The 22,309-nt window shown below is 39.5% G+C and overlaps 1 protein-coding gene across 1 annotated transcript in view; it reads left to right on the plus strand.

The window, feature by feature from the left end:
- LOC126470466 (zinc finger FYVE domain-containing protein 26) overlaps window positions 1–22,309 on the plus strand; it is a 370,429-nt gene that overhangs the window by 72,508 nt on the left and 275,612 nt on the right. The window contains exons 10-11 of the mRNA XM_050098326.1: window positions 4,723–4,901; window positions 17,088–17,270. Of these exons, the coding sequence (XP_049954283.1) occupies window positions 4,723–4,901; window positions 17,088–17,270 (362 nt within the window). The remainder of the gene's footprint in view (window positions 1–4,722; window positions 4,902–17,087; window positions 17,271–22,309) is intronic.

Genomic DNA, 22,309 nt, shown 5'->3' on the forward strand with positions numbered 1-22,309 from the left:
AATAGTTTGGTTCAAGTCGGAAGCTTAGCAGTTAAGCTTTACCAGGTAGCCATTGCAATGCGTCAGGCGCTCCATCCGTATTTATACGGGTACCTTTCCTTTTTCACGTGCTTCGTGTGGTTTGAATCGATTGCTTATTTTGCTTTGATCTGATAAGTGCCGTTTTTTTTGTTATAGGCGTTTACGTCACTCTAAGCTGTAAATGCATTACTGTACTGCGTCATGCATTGTTTGTCGCATTCTGATAGTGCGTGTTTACGGCCTGTCGCCGCCCGCGGCATGGCTTGCTTTTGTGCGCGCTACCGCCGCTTACAATTAAAAAAAAGAGAGGAATTGTCTCATTAGCGAAACAATGGCAAGTGACTGCTACTTGTTGTTACTTGCACTGCTGCTTTCTTTGATAATGATCAACAAGAACCAAATAATAGGCTGCGTTTGATAGAACATGTACTGAACGAGAGTTAGGCGAAAATTTTTCTCCGTTTGAAAATCTTTGCGGCCGCTTCTTTAGTATATCAAATTCTGCGCAGAAATTAGTCATTTTAGATTTAAAAATCTAGTCAGTTGCCGTGCTTCATTTATGACTGTATCACTATTAGGCATAAGAATAATACGAATATAAACATGACACAATACGTATATTCTTCCGCGTTTGCTGTTGTTTCACTCTAGTTTCATAGTTTATTAGGCAGACAGGATTTAAATGAGATAGCAGCAAACACGAAAGAATACATGGCAAAATGTTTATATTCGTATTATTCTTATGGTGAAGAGAAAACTGCACGTGATTAACATTTCATCAGGTTCCTATTAGCAAAAGTCTTGCCAGTCGGATTTTCGTAGTACATTGAAATTCTGCTACTTTCGAAGATGAACAATACGGAATTTGTATTTACTTCGTTGGATAATGTATGAAAATGCAGTGGTCGAAACTCGGGGCGGAGAAAAAAAAAGGCTCGTCTTCCACCCTTTTTTTTAAAAAAAAAAAATGTCTTAACTGGCGCAGAGGTTTTGGCGCCAGTATTTATCTCTGTGCCTACAAAGCATGCCTGTGTAGCGCTACATATATTCGACGGCAGAAGTTAGTTGTGGCGGCACCTACCAACATTTTTCAGAACTTCCGCTTGCTTTGCACTCGATTCTAAGCCGCAGGCGGTTTTTTGGATTACAAAAACCGGAAAAAAAGTGCGGCTTAGATTCGAGTAAATACGGTAATGTTCCCACTACTGGTTGCTACATTCTTTATAATTTTAGTATTTAACATGTACCACTGAATGTACATGCAAAATTATATTTTTGTACAATATACAGTCAAAGAGATATGACAGCTTAAAGATTGAGCTGCATTATAATGAACATGGAGAGAGAAAGGGGAAGGAGGAGATGGGTGTACGTAAGAGATGGACAGAGAATAGAAAGGGGACAAGATGAACAGAGAAATGGGAAAGGAGGAGATGGACAGAGAGAAAGATGAGGAGGAGGTGGGGGGAGTGACAAGATGGACATGAGGGGGAGAGGAGGAGATGGATGTAGTGGGAGAGAGGAGGAGATGGGGGAGTGGAGGAATGAGCAGATAGATAGGGGGAGGAGCAGATAGACGTAGAGAGAGGGAAGAAGGAAGTGGACAGGGAGGGGGTTGGAGGATGTGGACAGAGAAGTAGACAGGCAGAGAGGGGGTACTCAGCTAGTGTCACTAGAAGCCTTCCTAAGAGACAGTCTCCATTCCTTCCGAACTGACTATGCAAATGTAGACGAGATGTGGCTCAAATTCAAAGATATAGTAGCAACAGCAATTGAGAGATTCATACCTCAAATTGGTTGGAGATGGAACTGATCCCCCATGGTGCACAAAACAGGTCCAAACACTGTTGCAGAGGCAATGGAAAAAGCATGCGAAGTTCAGAAGAACGCAAAATTCCGAAGATTGGCTAAAATTTACAGACGCGCGAAATTTGGCATGGACTTCAATGCGAGATGCCTATAATAGGTTCCACAACGAAACATTGTTTCGAAATTTGGTAGAAAATCCAAAGAAATTCTGGTTGTATGTAAAGTACACAAGCGGCAAGACGCAGTCAATACCTTCGCTGCGCAGTGCCGATGGCACTGTTACCGATGACTGTGCCGCTAAAGCAGAGTAATTGAATGCAGTTTTCCGAAATTCCTTCACCAGGGAAGATGAATCGAATATTCCAGAATTTGAAACACGAACAGCTTCTAGCATGAGTTTCTTAGAAGTAGATACCTTAGGGGTTGCGAAGCAACTCAAATCGCTTGATACAGGCGCGTCTTCAGGTCCAGATTGTATACCGATTAGGTTCCTTTCAGATTACGCTGATACAATAGCTCCCTACTTAGCAATCATATACAACCGCTCCCTCACCAATAGATCCGTACCTACAGATTGGAAAATTGCGCAGGTTGCACCAGTGTTTAAGAAGGGTAGTAGGAGTAATTCATCGAACTACAGACCTATATCGTTGACGTCGGTTTGCAGTAGGGTTTTAGAGCATATACTGTATTCAAACATTATGAATCACCTCAATGGGAACGATCTATTGATATGTAATCAGCATGGTTTCAGAAAACGTCATTCTTGTGCAACACAGCTAGCTCTTTATTCGCACGAAGTAATGGCCGCTATCAATAGGGGATCTCAAGTTGATTCTGTATTTCTAGATTTCCGGAAAGCTTTTGCCACTGTTCCTCACAAGCGACTTCTAATCAAACTGCGGGCCTATGGGGTATCATCTCAGTTGTGCAACTGGATTCGTGATTTCCTGTCGGGAAGCTCGCAGTTTGTAGTAATAGACGGCAAATCATCAAGTAAAACTGAAGTGATATCAGGTGTTCCCCAGGGAAGCGTCCTGGGACCTCTGCTGTTCCTGATCTATATAAATGACCTGGGTGACAATCTGAGCAGTTCTCTTAGGTTGTTCACAGATGATGCTGTAATTTACCATCTAGTAAGGTCATCCGAAGACCAGTATCAGTTGCAAAGCGATTTAGAAAAGATTGCTGTATGGTCTGGCAGGTGGCAGTTGATGCTAAATAACGAAAAGTGTGAGGTGATCCACATGAGTTCCAAAAGAAATCTGTTGGAATTCGATTACTCGATAGATAGTACAATTCTCAAGGCTGTCAATTCAACTAAGTACCTGGGTGTTAAAATTACGAACAACTTCAGTTTGAAAGATCACATAGATAATATTGTGGGGAAGGCGAGCCAAAGGATGCGTTTCATTGGCAGGACACTTAGAAGATGCAACAAGTCCACTAAAGAGACAGCTGTTCGTCCTCTGTTAGAATACTGCTGCGCGGTGAGGGATCCTTACCAGGTGGGATTGACGGAGGACATCGAAGGGTGCAAAAAAGGGCAGCTCATTTTGTATTATCACGGATTAGGGGAGAGAGTGTGGCAGATATGATATGCGAGTTGGGATGGAAGTCATTAAAGCAAAGACGTTTTTCGTCGCGGCGAGATCTATTTACGAAATTTCAGTCACCAACTTTCTCTTCCGAATGCGAAAATATTTTGTTGAGCCCAACCTACATAGGTAGGAATGATCATCAAAATAAAATAAGAGAAAGCAGAGCTCGAACAGAAAGGTTTAGGTGTTCATTTTCCCCGCGCGCTGTTCGGGAGTGGAATGGTAGAGAGATAGTATGATTGTGGTTCGATGAACCCTCTGCCAAGCACTTAAATGTGAATTGCACAGTAATCATGTAGATGTAGATGTAGTAAAAACTACAAAGATAGCATGCTTTGCTTACCTTCATTCTGTAATGTCATACAGAATTACTTTTTGGGGTAACTCATCAAGCCAGGCTAAAGTTTTCGAGTCACAACATGTGTAGTAAGAATTTCTGTGGTGTGAACTCAAGAACATCCTGCAGAGGTCTGTGTAGGAATCTAAGGATACTAATTATTGCTTCCTATTATAGTTATTCCTTAATAAAATTTGTCATTAAAAATATAGCTCTTTTTCAAACCAACAGCTCGGTTCATGGAATCAGTACTAGAAAAAATAAGAATAACCTTCACAAAGATTTAAAGTCACTTACTTTGGTCCAAAAAGGTGTCCACCATTTAGGAACACAAATTTTCAAAAATTGGCAAGCACCCTTTATTGGTGGACAACGTCTCCTACTCCACTGATGAATTTCTTAGCAGAACGACCTGTGTATTGGTTACTAATACTAATAAATAATGTGAATATTATCTGCAATCTGACTTTCTTAAAAATGCAGTACAGTACTGTGCAATCATTGTAAATAAGTGATGGAAAAGGATTTTTCAATTTGATGATGCATGACTGTAATAGCCTAAGAATTATCATATGCTCCTCAGTGTACTGTACATTTACATGTTTGTGACAAGTTTGTTATTATGTTTTAATTGAAAATTTGTTTAAGATTTTATGATTTACTCCACATACATGAGGGCCATTTCACTTTGGATCAGTGGAAGATACATTACCATATCTGCTTTTTTTTGTAAATATATATTGTGTGTTCTTGTTTTCTGACATATTCTGCATCATGGAGGATCTCCTCACTATGGATCTGTTGGAATGAAAAGTAACCTAATTTAGTCTGTTCATTTGTCTTTGTCTCTTACTTAAATGACACTATAAAATTCTCATAAATTTTTGTAATTTGGCTTATTGAAAAGTGCAGCAATGAATAACAGTGTATGACCTTTTTTAAAAAAAAATCTAGGTGAAACTTCTCCAAGTCAATCTGCAGCGTGCTTTGTACCCAAAAGTAATAAGAAACGAAAATCGGGGCGTGTTCTGTCACCTTTTGGTTTCATCAATGTCATGCTCTCATCACACGCAAGTCTTGCAATTCAGTGTTTATCGAGAGGCGACCTCGAGAAGGCCAAACTCGTTATAAAGGTAACATATGAAATGTGTACGCATACTAAAATCTGCAGATTCTATGTTACATTTGGTGTTTTGTGCTTAGAGGAATGGGAAATGAAAAATGATTTTTACTGAACTGTAATCATATGCCCTACATATCTTTTTATTGTCATACTGCATCAGAACTCACTGACAGTGTCAAAATTTCAAAATGTTGACTTTGTTAGTGTCATTGAAGTTCAGAATATAACTGAGGAGGAATTTCTAAAGTAAACAATGGGAAATCCAGGAGGGACTAATGACAACGTAATGAAAAGAAAAAGACTGGCACACACACACACACACACACACACACACACACACACACACACACACACACACCATCTCACTCACTCACTCTACCCACTGAGGCCAGAAGAGACCTTGACCAGGGACAGTGATCATTTGAGCTGTGCTTGTGTGTGTGTGTGTGTGTGTGTGTGTGTGTGTGTGTGTGTGTGTGTGTGTCATATGATATGTCTGCTTGTGTCTGTATATGTGTGGATGGATATGTGTGTGTGTGCGAGTGTATACCCGTCCTCTTTTCCCCCTAAGGTAAGTCTTTCCGCTCCTGGGATTGGAATGACTCCTTACCCTCTCCTTTAAAACCCACATCCTATCGTCTTTCCCTCTCCTTCCCTCTTTCCTGACGAAGCAACCGTTGGTTGCGAAAGCTAGAATTTTGTGTGTATATTTGTGTTTGTTTGTGTGTGTATCAACGTGCCAGTGCTTTCGTTTATTAATAAAGTAACATAGATAGTGAAATAACATTTTCAGAATCATGGATCATGTATGATACACTTGGATAGGAAAAGAGAAAGGGAAACTACAATGGAATTTAAATGTTAAGCATCTTATTTTGAGGAAATGTTCAGTGCATTAGAAAGCAGTGCTGTACAGAACAATGTTAATGGAATGTGAATGAATTTGCATACAAGCCTTTCCATTGTCTAGTTAACTTTAAACTTTATTCAGTAAATCTAGGCCACATTTATGAGTGTACTTTCATAATAGTTTATGCATAAACAACAATACCATAACTGTCCACTACTATGTTTTTTGTTAATTAAATTCACTTTTAGAGAATAATCTCTGTCTCTAGATGTTACATATGAAGAACTCATGTAAATTTGTGTCTTCTCTTTCAGTTTGATATTAATTCTCAAAAAAAATGCACATATGAATGTAGTTCTTCACCAAAAAAGAATTTCGCCCATGTCAGGGAGGAAAGTAACTTCACTAAATTAATATCATTTGGTCTCATGTTTTCACTGTCACCAGTGGGAGAATAACACAAAATTTTATCTCTCTTTCAGGGCATAAGCTCAGTTATGCAAATGTTTTTCTGTATGTCTGATACAATTCTTCACAGAAGTTATTCGAAACTATTCAAAGAAAACACTGGACTCATATTTTTTTAAAAAAAAAAAAAAAAAAAAAAAAAAAAAAAAAAAAAAAAAAAAAAAAAAAAAAAAAAGAGAGAGAGAGAGAGAGAAGAAGAAGAAGAAGAAGAAGAAGAAGAAAAGAGCAGTATTTAAATCCCTGCCTGACCATTAAGACTTACATTCTCTGCAGTTTTTCTGAATAACATTAGAGAAATTAAATAAAGGTTTCTGTGACAGTAACTTACCTCACTGATAAATGGTATGTACATAGTATTCTGTAAGCTACACATACCTCTTGGGTGGTGCCAAATGAGCAGCTCAGGGAGCTCAGTCATCGGTGGGTGAGCATGGGATAGGGAAATATGGGGTTCTGAAGCTGGGGATCACTCAGTACTACCATGCCCCTACAATAGTAAGCCCTGGACATGTTTCACACACCACCTATGTGACCAAGAGCAGAGATCTCTGGTTAGCTGTCTATATCCTAAGGATGGTACAAATATTTATAAAAGATCCTCAATATCCACCTATGCTCTGTGTCAGTGAGCAGATCACAATTGAGGTGAAACAATTCTTTTGAGATAACCTCTGGAGTACTTGCTGAACCTCATAATATTAAGCTTGCACAGATTTATGGAGCTCTGCCTGAGTCAACTTATTCAGTCCAAACTTTGTGTGGGAACTAAATGGGAAGATAATCCTCGTCAAAGATAAAATTAAAATGTTGAACTGTCATCTGCTGAAGACAAAACGTATCTATCAATTATGTTGAGCTATTGCCCGTATGTCATTAAGTTTCGCTGCTTCTTCTTTCTCTTTAAACTGTCCCTGTGTTTATATATTTCAATAACTTTTCTATGTATCCATGGACAGTAGATACTGTAGATAGAATATTGGTTTCCTGACTGAAGAGCATGCTGTGCTACAGCCGATTTTTCTGCTTTTCCAAGTTAAAAATGACTTTTCTGTATTCCATCGGACATGTTTCCAAGCTTCTCTTTGTAGCTCCAAAGTAGACTTTACACACATACATGTAATGTTATACACTATCTGATAAAAAGTCTCTGATTACATAATAGTGGTCATTAATATGAAGTGTGCTCACCCTTCATTTTTATGGTGGCAAGATCTCTCCTGAGGACACTTCCAATGATGCACATAAATGTTTGCGGAGGAATAGCACCTGTTCTTCCTCAAGAGCCACAGCCAGAGAAGATACTAATGCTGGATGCTGGGGTCAGAAGTGAAGCTGACATTGTAACTCATCACCAAGATGTTCCATTGGATCCAGGTTGGGACACTGGGCATGCCAGCCCTTTTAAGTAATGTTGTTTCCCACAAACCATTGCCACACAAATGCTGCTTTATGACAGGGTTCATTATCTTGTTGATACAATCAGTCATCATTCTGAACTGTTTCTCTGCTGTACACAGTACATCGTGCTGTAAAATGTGTTCATGTCCATCCACATTTAGAATTTTCTTAAGAACAATAAAGGGACCACACCCCATCCACAAAAAACACTCCAATACCATTACATCACCTTAGTACTTCACTGTGGGCACAAAAAATATGGCAGGTAACATTCTCCAGGTCTTCGTCAAACTCAAACCCTTCCATCAGATTTCTGCAGGATGTAGCATGATTTGTAACTCCAAATCTATTGTTTCCAGTCATTCACTGTCCAGTGGCACCACTTTTTACATCACCAAAGTCTTACGACAGAAATGCGTGGCTTATGAGGAGCTGCTCAATCATTGAACCCCATATCTTCCTCTGATTTCCTGTGATTTTTGACAACCACCATCTGTAATACCCAACAATCTCTGACTGTCAGTACATAAGATCTGCCTGGTCTTGGTTAACAGTGAGTGCTCCTTAGCATTTCCATTTCACAATTATGTCACCAACAGTCGACTTGGGCAGCTTTAGAAGGGTTGAAATGTCGTTGAAGGAATTGTTACTCAGGTGACATACAATGCTTAGTCCATATTCAAAGTCACTGAGCTCTCCCGACTTACCAGTTCTGCTGTTAATGCTTCTCTAATGACAACACAAAACTCCATTTTTCCCTACTTCCTTTTATACTGGTGGATCTGCTCCTTGTAACATCTAGTGGTTAATACTGCATTACATAATGTGCACAGATGCTTTTGATCAGATAGTGTATGTTCACACGCAGACACTGGAGGGCATTTATCCTTTACAGATCTGAGAGCCTGACATATTTTCTTTGATGGTTTAAAAACTGGTCTGATGTTATATTTCTGTAAAACATTCCGAATCAGTTACATTTTTAATAAAAGGATGAAAAACAATTATGGAAGACAGTTTCTCTTCCCCTGGATGATATGTTTCATGGACTATGAGCAAGTAACCCAGCAGATTCACGAGCAGATAAAACAACCAGCTGTGAAAGTCTTCACTAAGTGGTTCTGTTCTCACAAACTAAAAACACCCCCGATGTGTTGGGTGTTACTGCTTGGAAGAAAAAAAACATCCAACCATCAAATACTGCTCTAGTGAGTAGCCCATCAGAGTAAATTAAAGGAAAATATAAATACCAGGTATAATTAAACTTTTCCTATTTTACACATTATAACATGGAAACTAATTACCATATGAGTACCAAACTTGGTAGCATTATGTCCAGAGTATGGGGTGCATGATTTTGATGTGCCACAGTGCCACCGCCCAGTTTCAACTATGGCCACCAGATGCCATGATCAGTCCTCGTGATTCGTAGTCTCACACACCTGATCAGTCGCGATGCACTTGTTGTCGTGTCGACTTTAGCTTGAACAAAAGGAGCAGGGCTTTATAGGAGAAGCTCTATTCTCAAAATAACAGTAATGATGCATCTGTGCTTTGAGAATACACCTGCTGAAAGGATTTCAGAAGGGTCCTCTTTCTCCAGCTACTGTGTGAATCATGATGAAGAAGTTCGAATCAACTGGAGAAATGGTATTTGCTCTGGGAAGAGACTGACAATAGGTTGCACCACAGGTGGTTGATGAAATCACTGTTGCTGTGGCAGCCAACTGCTGTCCACAATTCCCAATCATCAGGCAGTGCGCATGCTGTGTCATGGCAGTTGAACATCTCGTGGTCCACTGTATGGAAAGTGCTTCAAGCCATTCTCAAATGGCATCCATACAAGATCAATATTGTACAGCAGCTTGCACCACAGGATGCACTATGACATGTTGACTTTGCTCTCCACTTTCTCATAAGGATTGAAGTTGACAAGGGCTGGTCCTGGATGATCCTATGGACAGACGATGCTCATTTTTCTGTAACGGGTGAGGTGAACACACAGAATTGCCGATTGTGGAGATCTTTACCTCCAGTCACTGTGCATCAAGTTCCTCTGTATGGTGTACGTGTCACCATATGGTGTTGCTCACAGCTACGTTTATCGTTGGTCCATTCTCTTTCAAACAGGCTGGCGCTCAAGGACCAAAGATGTGCAGTATGACTGGTCAGTGTTATTGCGATATGCTTTGCCCACATGTCACAACCGCCCTGCAGCAGAAAGACACGTTGAACTCAACAGTTTTCATGCAAGATGTGGGCCCACTGGACTTCGCTTGTGAAGTTCACATGCTCCTTCGAAGCACACTTGGAAATGATTGCATTATCAGCCAATCATTTCTAAATGCTTTGTCACTCCCTGTGATTTCTGGTTGTGGGGTTACATGAAGGACAGGGTTTACAAGGGGAATATTCAAATGTGCTGATCTGAAGTGCAGCATATCAAGAGAGGACATTCTTCATTCTGCTGTGCAGCATGCAATTCTGCACTTAAAGACTTCTGGACACTAATGGATGCCATATTGTGCCCCTTTTGTAGCAGTAATGGTACAGGTATGTAATGGTATGACGTACCAAAGCAGCATGTTAAAAGTGTTTCAATCGAATTGCTTCTGCATTACTTCTCTTTCCCATGTCCTTGACATTAATGTTACAAAGTTTGGTACTCATAAATTAATTAGTTTCTGTGTTATAACATATTAAATACGGAGAGTTTAATTATAGCCACCCACTATGTTAACAATAATACATTTCATCAGAATGTTTTTTTTTTTTTTTAAGTCATGAGAGGAGAGGAAAGGGCAGTTGAGAAGTTGTTCCTATATTAGATTCTGAAAACATTATAAGCAGTTATATTGGACCTCAGATCTATACATATCCTTTGTAAACCACCCTTCTAATTGGAACAGCAACCTACCAACAACCGGAATATTTTCTGAACTGCAAGAAACAGGGTGAATATCCCATCATTGTTAAGAGATAAACAAAACAGATCTAGAGAGATAAGAGATATAGATGGTTTTGTTTACAATCTATAATTATGTGCATTTCACTGGAATACTCTCTTTCAAATTCTAAAGGTGGCAGGGGTAAAATACAGGGAGAGAAAGGCTATTTACAATTTGTACAGAAACCAGATGGCAGTTATAAGAGTCGAGGGACATGAAAGGGAAGCAGTGGTTGGGAAAGGAGTGAGACAGGGTTGTAGCCTCTCCCCGATGTTATTCAATCTGTATATTGAGCAAGCAGTGAAGGAAACAAAAGAAAAATTTGGAGTAGGCATTAAAATCCATGGAGAAGAAATAAAAACTTTGAGGTTCACCGATGACGTTGTAATTCTGTCAGAGACAGCAAAGGACTTGGAAGAGCAGTTGAACGGAACGGACAGTGTCTTGAAAGGCGGATATAAGATGAACATCAACAAAAGCAAAACGAGGATAATGGAATGTAGTCAAATTAAATCGGGTGATGCTGAGGGAATTAGATTAGGAAATGAGACACTTAAAGTAGTAAAGGAGTTTTGCTATTTAGGGAGCAAAATAACTGATGATGGTCAAAGTAGAGAGGATATAAAATGTAGACTGGCAATGGCAAGGAAAGTGTTTCTGAAGAAGAGAAATTTGTTAACATCGAGTATAGATTTAAGTGTCAGGAAGTCGTTTCTGAAAGTATTTGTATGGAGTGTAGCCATGTATGGAAGTGAAACATGGACGATAAATAGTTTGGACAAGAAGAGAATAGAAGCTTTCGAAATGTGGTGCTACAGAAGAATGCTGAAGATAAGGTGGGTAGATCATGTAACTAATGAGGAGGTATTGAATAGAATTGTCGAGAGGAGTTTGTGGCACAACTTGACAAGAAGAAGGAACCGGTTGGTAGGACATGTTCTGAGGCATCAGGGGGTCACAAATTTAGCATTGGAGGGTAGCGTGGAGGGTAAAAATCGTAGAGGGAGACCAAGAGATGAATACACTAAGCAGATTCAGAAGGATGTGCGTTGCAGTAAGTACTGGGACAGGAAGAAGCTTACACAGGATAGAGTAGCATGGAGAGCTGCATCAAACCAGTCTCAGGACTGAAGACCACAACAACAACAACAACAACAACAACAACAAATTATGTGCATCAGTCTGATGACTCTTATTGAAAGTGACAATAACCTACGCTTTCTTGCAGTTGTTTGGGACCCATTTATTGCTCCAGGGATGTACAATAAACTACCATTACAAGACAAACACTTTCTTTTGCATACTGTGCATAGTCCTACAGATACCTTATCAAATATTCTTTTACTGGAGTAGCTTATTCCTCTGTGTAGTGCACGCCTGACTTACAGGGGAAGGTGGGGGGATGGCTTACATTCTCTACCTGGTAGCATGAACTGTTTCAGTGCCACATGCCTGGCGAGTTGTCTTCATCATCTCAACCAGCTGTGTAAAGGAACTGAGGATAGCCTTAAAACCCAGGTGCCATTTGACATTTGGGCCAACAAGAGCTATGTTTGCAACCTGCTGAACCCAATCTGATCCATAGCTGCTGACAGAGCATCTTCCATATATAAAATGAAGCTTCCTGTCAAATGTATTGAGTGCACACTCGTATTCTTTCCCAACTGGTGTGCAATTTCCCTGATGGGCTATATTACATACCTACCATTGGAGATTCCAGTGTCAAACATATAAGCCCTCTATTCTTGTTTGGACTATACAGGAAAATTGGCTACAGGCTAAGAAATGAGACACCCCATACTGGCTCTGTTGGTGTATCAGCAGTGGGTAACACCTCATATGTCTAACTAAGGCATAAGGGGCAGCCATTTAGCCAGTACCTATGTTCACCTTCCACATGGAGATATATGAACCCACCAGCATCCTCCATTCACCCATGGGAGACACTGAACCATTGTTATCACCGCTGAGGTGTGGGATGGTGCATTACCCTGGTTAAAGAACACTTTTATGTGTACTAACCTTGGTCTGTTTTGCTGCCAACATAAATTTCAAAAGATCCAACAATGAAGCATAACAGGATCTGGTTCTGGTTCTGCCTTTCTCCAAGTAATCTTTGGGGATTATTTCTTGGGAATCCTGAAAATCAATGGCAATCACCTTACCTGTTGACAAAATTGTCTTTGCTTTCTTCACTGCACTTTCACCAACCTTTGTCCATTGTTTTGACTTCCTCTTTGACTTTTGGTGTGTAGTGATGGATCCAGGTTTCATCAACAGTCATAAATCGGCACAAAAAGTCTTGTGGATTGTGATTAGACATTGCCAGACACTGTGTTGAAATGTTGTGCCGAATGTGCTCTTGGTTAGCTGTGAGCAGTCACAGCACCCGCCTCATGCACAGTTTCTTCATAGCCAATTCTCCATGCAGGATATTATGCACTTACTCAGCTGAGATACCTATTGTCTCAACAGTATCATGAATTTTTCTTCAGTGTTCTTGCATTGCTGTATCATGGATTTTGTCAATGATTTCCTTTGTGGTGATCTCAATTGGACACATGGAACACACTTCGTCTCCAGTGCGTGTCCAACCAGGTTTAAATTCGATAATCCAAAACTCAGTGGTTTTCAGTGATGGTTGAGATGTCTGTATTTTCCCACCTCCGCATTTCAAATGTTTTGAGTGAAATGCCCAGTCGATGCGCCGTTGTTTTCACGTCAATTCTACCAACATTGAGAGTTGTTTAGTTCTCGGGTTTTGTAAACTTCCTGGATTCATGTCTCGTCGCTGTGCAGCCTATGAAAAGGATTGCGGAAGACTCCCAAATAAATTCCAAAATACAGTGCAGTTTTAATACCAATATATTTCCAGGACTCTGGTGTCCGAGCCTGGTGAACTGTACCAGTTACGCCACATGTACCCAAAGTTGACATCAAATGACACAGAGTTCACAACAATCAACAAACGAGTGAGCCTACAATACATTTGCTCGCAACCCTAGCCAAAAACCGAGTGCCCCAAGGTGCTTGCGTGACCTCTATTTATACTTTTGTTAACAATTACCTACAATGAAAATTACAATTTTGTGTAAAATCACAATTAAAAGTTAAACCGAATATGAGCTACACATTGCTAAAAATTTACAATCTCAGCGCTGAACAAGGTGAACCTATTTTCAACTTAGTTATGAGTTAATATAACATTTTCTGACTAATTATGTTACAGGTAACAATTACATTTCTACATTTGTTTATAACAAATCAACTAGTGCCTGAATTTTAGTGCTAACATATATCGGAGATTCAATTAACATGCTTTATTTATATGTTCTATTTAATTTGCTGTAGTAATCTTACACTGATAGGATTACTGGTACATCCTTACCGTGTGCTACATTTCTTTCGATAAGTTACAGTATTAATTTCACATTTATATTATGTTTCTCACACAAGAACAATGTTAATCAGCAAAGCATCGTTTTTGAATTATATGTATACTGAAATAGTGGTTATTTTTGTACGTAATTTGGAAACAGGTCGCTTTACAATTGGACAATTAGGACTGGTGTTTATCTTTAATGCTCGCCGAGGGGTTCTGATAGGTAGCAATGAGATACAATAATATTTCATGGTGCAGAGTCCATGTGAACTTCACCCAATTTCATTTGTTTTGTGCAGCAGCGTAACCCTTCAAATGAAAATGTTTAATAACACCACATAACTCGGTTTTCTCCATTTTCAATCATAATCAACACACTGACCAATTCAGATGGCTGTCAACATTGAACTGTACACTGTACATTATTGAAATTCTTTACACAGTCCTTGGAATAATCAAGCTTACCAACCTTGAAGGCACAACAAAAATATTCTAGTCTTTCCTGGAAATTAACCAGACTTATCAAACCACCCTCATAATGAAATCAACAACTAACCAACATCTAAACTACTCTATGTTGTTGTTGTTGTGGTCTTCAGTCCTGAGACTGGTTTGATGCAGCTCTCCATGCTACTCTATCCTGTGCAAGCTTCTTCATCTCCCAGTACCTACTGCAACCTACATCCTTCTGAATCTGCTTAGTGTATTGATCTCTTGGTCTCCCTCTACGATTTTTACCCTCCACGCTGCCCTCCAATGCTAAATTTGTGATTCCTCGATGCCTCAAAACATGTCCTACCAACTGATCCCTTCTTCTAGTCAAGTTGTGCCACAAACTTCTCTTCTCCCCAATCATATTCAATACCTCCTCATTAGTTACATGATCTACCCACCTTATCTTCAGCATTCTTCTGTAGCACCACATTTCGAAAGCTTCTATTCTCTTCTTGTCCAAACTGGTTATCGTCCATGTTTCATTTCCATACGTGGCTACACTCCATACAAATACTTTCAGAAACGACTTCCTGACACTTAAATCTATACTCGATGTTAACAAATTTCTCTTCTTCAGAAACACTTTCCTTGCCATTGCCAGTCTACATTTTATATCCTCTCTACTTCGACCATCATCAGTTATTTTACTCCCTAAATAGCAAAACTCCTTTACTACTTTAAGTGTCTCATTTCCTAATCTAATTCCCTCAGCATCACCCGATTTAATTTGACTACATTCCATTATCCTCGTTTTGCTTTTGTTGATGTTCATCTTATATCCTCCTTTCAAGACACTGTCCATTCCGTTCAACTGCTCTTCCAAGTCCTTTGCTGTCTCTGACAGAATTACAATGTCATCGAGGAACCTCAAAGTTTTTACTTCTTCTCCATGAATTTTAATACCTACTCCGAATTTTTCTTTTGTTTCCTTTACTACTTGCTCAATATACAGACTGAATAACATCGGGGAGAGGCTACAACCCTGTCTCACTCCTTTCCCAACCACTGCTTCCCTTTCATGCCACTCCACTCTTATAACTGCCATCTGGTTTCTGTACAAATTGTAAATAGCCTTTCTCTCCCTGTATTTTACCCCTGCCACCTTCAGAATTTGAAAGAGAGTATTCCAGTTAACGTTGTCAAAAGCTTTCTCTAAGTCTACAAATGCTAGAAATGTAGGTTTGCCTTTTCTTAATCTTTCTTCTAAGATAAATCGTAAGGTTAGTATTGCCTCACGTGTTCCAATATTTCTGCGGAATCCAAACTGATCTTCCCCGAGGTCTGCTTCTACCAGTTTTTCCATTCGTCTGTAAAGAATTCGCGTTAGTATTTTGCAGCTGTGACTTATTAAACTGATAGTTCGGTAATTTTCACATCTGTCAACACCTGCTTTCTTTGGGATTGGAATTATTATATTCTTCTTGAAGTCTGTGGGTATTTCGCCTGTCTCATACATCTTGCTCACCAGATGGTAGAGTTTTGTCATGACTGGCTCTTCCAAGGCCATCAGTAGTTCTAATGGAATGTTGTCTACTCCCGGGGCCTTGTTTCGACTCAGGTCTTTCAGTGCTCTGTCAAACTCTTCACGCAGTATCTTATCTCCCATTTCTGACCACAATCTATTGGTTATGAACTGCAGATTGAAACTGAAGAAACTGCAAAAAGGTGGGAATTTAAGGAGATGGGACCTGGATAAACTGAAAGAACCAGAGGTTGCACAGAGTTTCAGGGAGAGCATAAGGGAACAATTGACAGGAATGGGGGAAAGAAATACAGTAGAAGAAGAATGGGTAGCTTTGAGGGATGAAGTAGTGAAGGCAGCAGACGATCAAGTAGGTAAAAAGACGAGGGCAAGTAGAAATCCTTGGGTAACAGAAGAAATATTGAATTTAATTGATGAAAGGCGAAAATATAAAAATGCAGTAAATGAAGCAGGCAAAAAGGAATACAAACGTCTCAAAAATGAGATCGACAGGAAGTGCAAAATGGCTAAGCAAGGATGGCTAGAGGGCAAATGTAAGGATGTAGAGGCTTGTCTCACTAGGGGTAAGATAGATACTGCCTACAGGAAAATTAAAGAGACCTTTGGAGAGAAGAGAACCACTTGTATGAATATCAAGAGCTCAGATGGCAACCCAGTTCTAAGCAAAGAAGGGAAAGCAGAAAGGTGGAAGGAGTATATAGAGGGTACTCTATAGGGTATTTAAAAGTGGCCAGTAATCTTTTAAAAGGTTAAAATAATACTCATCAATCAATGTGAAGAGCTTTTCTTTTATTATGGGATCAACTAAAAAATCGCAAAAAAATTAGCTATTCCCTGTCAAATTTAGATATCTATTAACCTACTTGTTAAAAATGAATGAAACAGCCAATATTATTATAATAATAATAATTACAATTATTATTATTATCATTATCGTTATTCAATTACAAAGTTGTTCCCATGTTGCAAACTGTTTCTCATTTTTGACAGTACCTGTAAATAGTCTTCTTTTTCCCTACATGATGAAAATGTTAACAGCTAAGCAAGATTTGTCATATAGCCCATACTTGTTTCTTTGCTCCTTGGTGGTCATGTAAAATACTGACATCTGAATTCAGAAAAATCTGTGATGATGGGAATGAATAATATATTTAACATGTGTTGATTTTCAGATGAATGAAGCAGAGGAAGGACCTTTGGCTAAAGAAGTGAGGTTTACTGAAGCATATAGTCAACTGAAACTACGTCTGAATGCTAATTCACTTGAAAATCAAAAAGCAAGACCAGGACTAAATAGCATGAAACCTATTGCCTCCTCAGAGCATGCTCCTGTGTTACACCCACCAATTCTTCAGGTATGTCATCTGTCACTTTGTCAGTGTGTAATTTGATGCTCTTCTCTTTGCTTTATGTATTTGTGAATGCTGCAGTGATGATTTTCCAGCTGTTTACAGGAATCTAATTGTGTTTTACAGTGCCCAGGGTTCACAGTTCAGTTAAGAAGGAAGCCAGAAATATTGCTGCGACTCTTTTGAAATGTCAGCTATGCCTAATAATATATGTTGCAATTATTAATTGATTTATTATAACTATACTGTCACAAATCAGACTATCTGCTGTCCCATTACTGAGCTAACTGTCCACTCATTTTTACTTATGATACAAAGTCAATGATAGAAAATGGGTACTGTCAGCAGCATTTGTATTCATATTTAGAATCAGTAAATAAAGAGCACATACACCAAGATTAAGGTATTAGATTAGCCCAATAAAATAAGAATGTAATATTCCTCCGGTATTTTTTACCAAACAAAGATGCAGTGTTTACAATATCAAGACAAATTTAACAAAGAACGTGGCAGTATGAGCCCACTTATCAGTATAACATTGCGCCCACTCTGTCGTGGATGCATGCACCGATTGGTTGGGAAGGGCATCATAAAACTAATGTATCCTGTCCTGAGCCAAGATACCTCACAACTGTTGTAACTGTTCCTTGATATTGTGCATACTGGCACTGGGATGAAGTTGCATCCTGTTCTCACACATGTTCTGTTGTGGACAGATTTGGGGGATCTTAATGGCCACAGGATTACCTCAGCATCACATTGACAACTCATAGAGATATGTGCCATGTGTAAGTGAGAGTTGTCTTGTTGAAAAATGGGCCAAAATATTGTCACATGAGAGTTAATATAGGAGAATGCAGTAAGTCTGTGATGGTACTATTGTACCATCAGTGAATTCCTTCAGTCTCTATCAGCTCTGACCTGAAGCCATACCCAATGGTTCCACACACAGTGAAGCCAGGATTAACACTGCTGTGTCATGCAAAACATTGCAACCATCAGACCTCTACACTGGTCACCACCATACTTGTTGATGGTCATCTGTGGTAGTGCATAACCGTGAGTAATTGCTGAACATAATATGATACCATTCATCAGCAGTCCAAGCTTCCCAGTTACTGCACCACTTCAAACACAACCATCTGTGTTGGGATATTAATGGAATCCTACGCATGAGACAAGAAGTACCTAGTCCAGCAGCTGCTAGTATTTGACCAATGGTGTGGGATGCTGCAGAATGTTGCAAGGAGCCCATTACTTGTTCTCAGATGGCAGTCACATGTGTGAAGTGGTTATGATGTGCTTGGTCCACGATGTAGTGATACTCTCTTGTGGTGGTCAGATGTGAATGAGCAGAATCTTGACAACTAGTACACTTTACCTCATATCATGTTACAGTCCACCATCGGGCCACTGTCACATCTGAATGCTACAGAAATCTTGATATTGCACAATTCCACAATCCAGCCAAATGGAGATCAACAATGAGCTTCTTTCAAACTCTGTTAGCTGTTTAAAATGTTGTCTTACACTAGTACCCATCATCTCTGTGTCCTTTTCAGTGTTTGCTCATCACCTGATACTGTTCAGACCTCTTGTGTACCCTACCAGGCCTTGTAACAATGCTAAGCAGGAGCAACACTAATGCACTCATGCATTCTGGTGGCCATTCTATCTGTCACAGAGAATTGCAAACTGTAAATTACTTACATGCTCACTGATGTGTGTATATGTACAAAGTTACATTGCTATTCAACCATCTCTTGTGAGTGCCTCACTTCTCTTGTCAGACAGTGTATTATTACTGCTAAGATGTGACATGAAAATGAATTAAAGAGAGAGTGTGAAACTTATTGTGTCACTGATGTAGAACATTCTATTAAGGATGTAGTAGACTGAAGCATTTGTGTTGACATAGAATATGCCTGTCTTTACACAGCAGTTTAAAGATAAGTTTGTCTACATTATAGTAAAAATCTATGTACCAAATTCTTCATGATGTTGCATTTTGGTCACACTGTCTAGATATGTACAATATAATAAAGAAATTGTGCCAGAATACTCACAAGTCATGTCATATTTTCCTGCACAATTCTCCATTGACAACTCTAACAGCCCCACTGTGACTGCTGTAGAGGTTTTGCTATTTTTTTAAAAAAAGAAGAAGGTGAAAATTGTATTATATAATAATTCTAAAAATGCCTATAAGGCACAAAATCCACCTGCTTTTGTCAAACCCATTCTCAGGGACAATGAATAAATTTTAATGAATTTTTTCAGTAGGCCTTCAGATATAATTATGCTGCCAGTTTAACTAGAAACTTTTTCTGTTGCTCTTCTTGACTTTGCATTTCCTTTGAAATTTGTTTCTTTCTGTTGTGTTGTGACAACTTTTGAATCTGTGCTGCGTCTCCTCCTGTGTAGCCAACTTCCTTCTGTTGTTGTTCAATCCCAGTGGATCTTGGTATTCCTGTCAGCATATTTTTATTAATACTGGGATAGACAAACACAAAATTATTCTACAGTACTTTTCAAAGTGTCTAATACTTATAGCTGAGTATCCAAGTGGCCTGACGTCACTTTAGTCTTGTTTAAAAATAAAAGCTTCTCAATCTCTGTTGACAGTTATTCCTACCACATTAATCAACCCTGCTGAGGCTGCTTTGTAACCATCAATATCTTTCTTTCTGCTACCAGAATTTTGTAATTGGCTACCTCCAGGATAAGCTTTGTGCAGTTTAAGATAACTATGTAGTAGTGCACTTCAGAAGTTTTTTAACATTTATTTTAATGTCTGTTTTCCCATCACTGAATACATAATTCTTCCTGTCACTGGCCTTCAGAGTGAAATCACTGCCTATTATTATGAGATAGTCAGAAATTTTAGCATATTAATGATTTATTCTGGGACTTGGACTTTGGCACAGTCAACCATAAAAGCATCCAACCAATTTAATTTATATTCTGTTTCAACTTTTTTTTTTACCATTGTTACTGCACTTTGTGTATCATTATTTATGTTTTGCTTTACTGTTGTTGGAATTTTGTACATAAATTTTGAACCTGCAGTAACTCAGTAGAAAGGAACACTTGATGTGAGAATGGACATCATTCAGAATATTACCCCTCTTCTAACAAGGTTTTATTGCCTCATTGCTGCTATTGGCAATTTGTACTGGAAAACCTCTCTAGAGAAGGTTAAACTATTGCTTAATTGGTAGAAATTTTCGCCACAAATAAATGGTTCTTACTCAAAAAACTTTTATACTTTGAAAAGCTTTGGTGCAAAGTGTATGGTTTTCACATTATTGCTTTCCTCACTTGGTTCTTTTTTGTGTTGTTGCAGTAGATTAAAATTTAATTGATGCTCAAGAATCAATGTGAGTCTCTCTCTCTCTCTCTCTCTCTCTCTCTCTCTCTCTCTCTCTCTCTCTCTCTCTCTCCCTCCCTCCCTCCCTCTCTCTCCCTCCCTCCCTCCCTCCCTCCCTCCACCGAGTGAGGTGGCGCAGTGGCTAGCACACTGGACTCGCATTCGGGAGGACAGTGGTTCAATCCCGCATATGGCCATCCTGATTTAGGTTTTCCGTGATTTCCCTAAAATGCTCCAGGCAAATGCCAGGATGGTTCCTTTGAAAGGGCATGGCCGACTTCCTGCCCCGTCCTTCCCCAATCTGATGAGACCGATGACCTCACTGTCTGGTCTTCCCCAGACAACCCAACCCCCTCCCTCCCCCCCCCCCCCCCCCCCCAGTATGTGCATCACAACAGTTGTTAATAACTGTGTCACTTATTTTCAAGAATAAATAAACTAATAGTGACTCTAAGAATTTAGAGCTACTAATAATTCTTGACGTGGTATTTATCTCTAAAACAGCTTACTTCAAGTGTATAGAATATAGAGAAAATGCTAGTTTTCCTGTACTATGTCACAATGGTGCTGCCAATAAATTTCAGAGTGTTGTAACCCTATAAATTTCAGGTGCAATATTGAACAACACGTGCCTCCATGGCTAGCCTAAAGAGGCTGCCTCACAGCAGCACAGACTGTGCCACAAGTGCTGTGCCATGCGCAAACAACTGTATATAAGCTGGCCCACTGGGCCCTTGCTCACTCTAATGTTTTTGTGATTATGGAACACTTCACTGTTAGACTGTGCCTTAATGTAACCTTTGACTGCTGTGTTGTTACTTATTACCACGTCATTCAGCGTGACTGTATTTTCCCTTGCATGGAAATGAGCTAAAAATTGGTGGGTAAAAATTTTATTATTGTTTTTATGCAACATTACAATAATATTTTTGGCCATGAGTGCAGTATTATGCTCAGCATGTTTCGTTTCAAGATTCACTATGCCCAACATGTTGGTGGAAAAATTCTTTGGTCTCTTGTTGAACAGCAGTGAGCTCTCACCAACTGGCAGCAGGCTCTGTCCGTGGCACTACAGAAATTGGCAGCTTCGTGGATGTGTCAGGGTTCACCGCCATTGATGCAGTCCCCACAATTTCCTCCATATGGTGATAATGTGGAAGACTGAGACACATACAAAACATGCCTGTAGCAACATTTCCAAGCTTTCAATGTCGCTGACCCCAACATGGCTTTCTTCCAGTCATGGATTTCTCCTCATGTTCATCATCTTTTGTGTCAGCTAGCTCCTCTGGAGGAACCTGCCAGTCTCTCTTCTTATGAAATGTATCAATTGCTCCCTAATTATCATTGCAGGAGTACACATGTTATTGATGCTCGTGTTGAGTTCTACTGTTGTCAGAAGCAACCACAATAGTTGTACATAGCTTGGGCAGTGAAACTTCAAAAGGCTTAGCTGTTGGTGCTAGTTTGTTACTGAAGTTCACTGGGACTCCTATGCTGTTTCGAGGGTTCGTGATGGTATAATCCGCTTGGACCCTGATAGAGAAGTTTGTAACACACTGTACAATGTGTAAATCCCTCCCTCATAGAGGTTTTGAACATTTCCCAGTCTTTTTAAGTATCTATGGAAGCAGGAAATCAGGTAGAAGCTTAGTATGAAGTAGCCAATGTTGCT

Source organism: Schistocerca serialis, chromosome 3 (genome assembly GCF_023864345.2).
Source record: "Schistocerca serialis cubense isolate TAMUIC-IGC-003099 chromosome 3, iqSchSeri2.2, whole genome shotgun sequence".
NCBI classification, from domain to species: Eukaryota; Metazoa; Arthropoda; class Insecta; order Orthoptera; family Acrididae; genus Schistocerca; species Schistocerca serialis.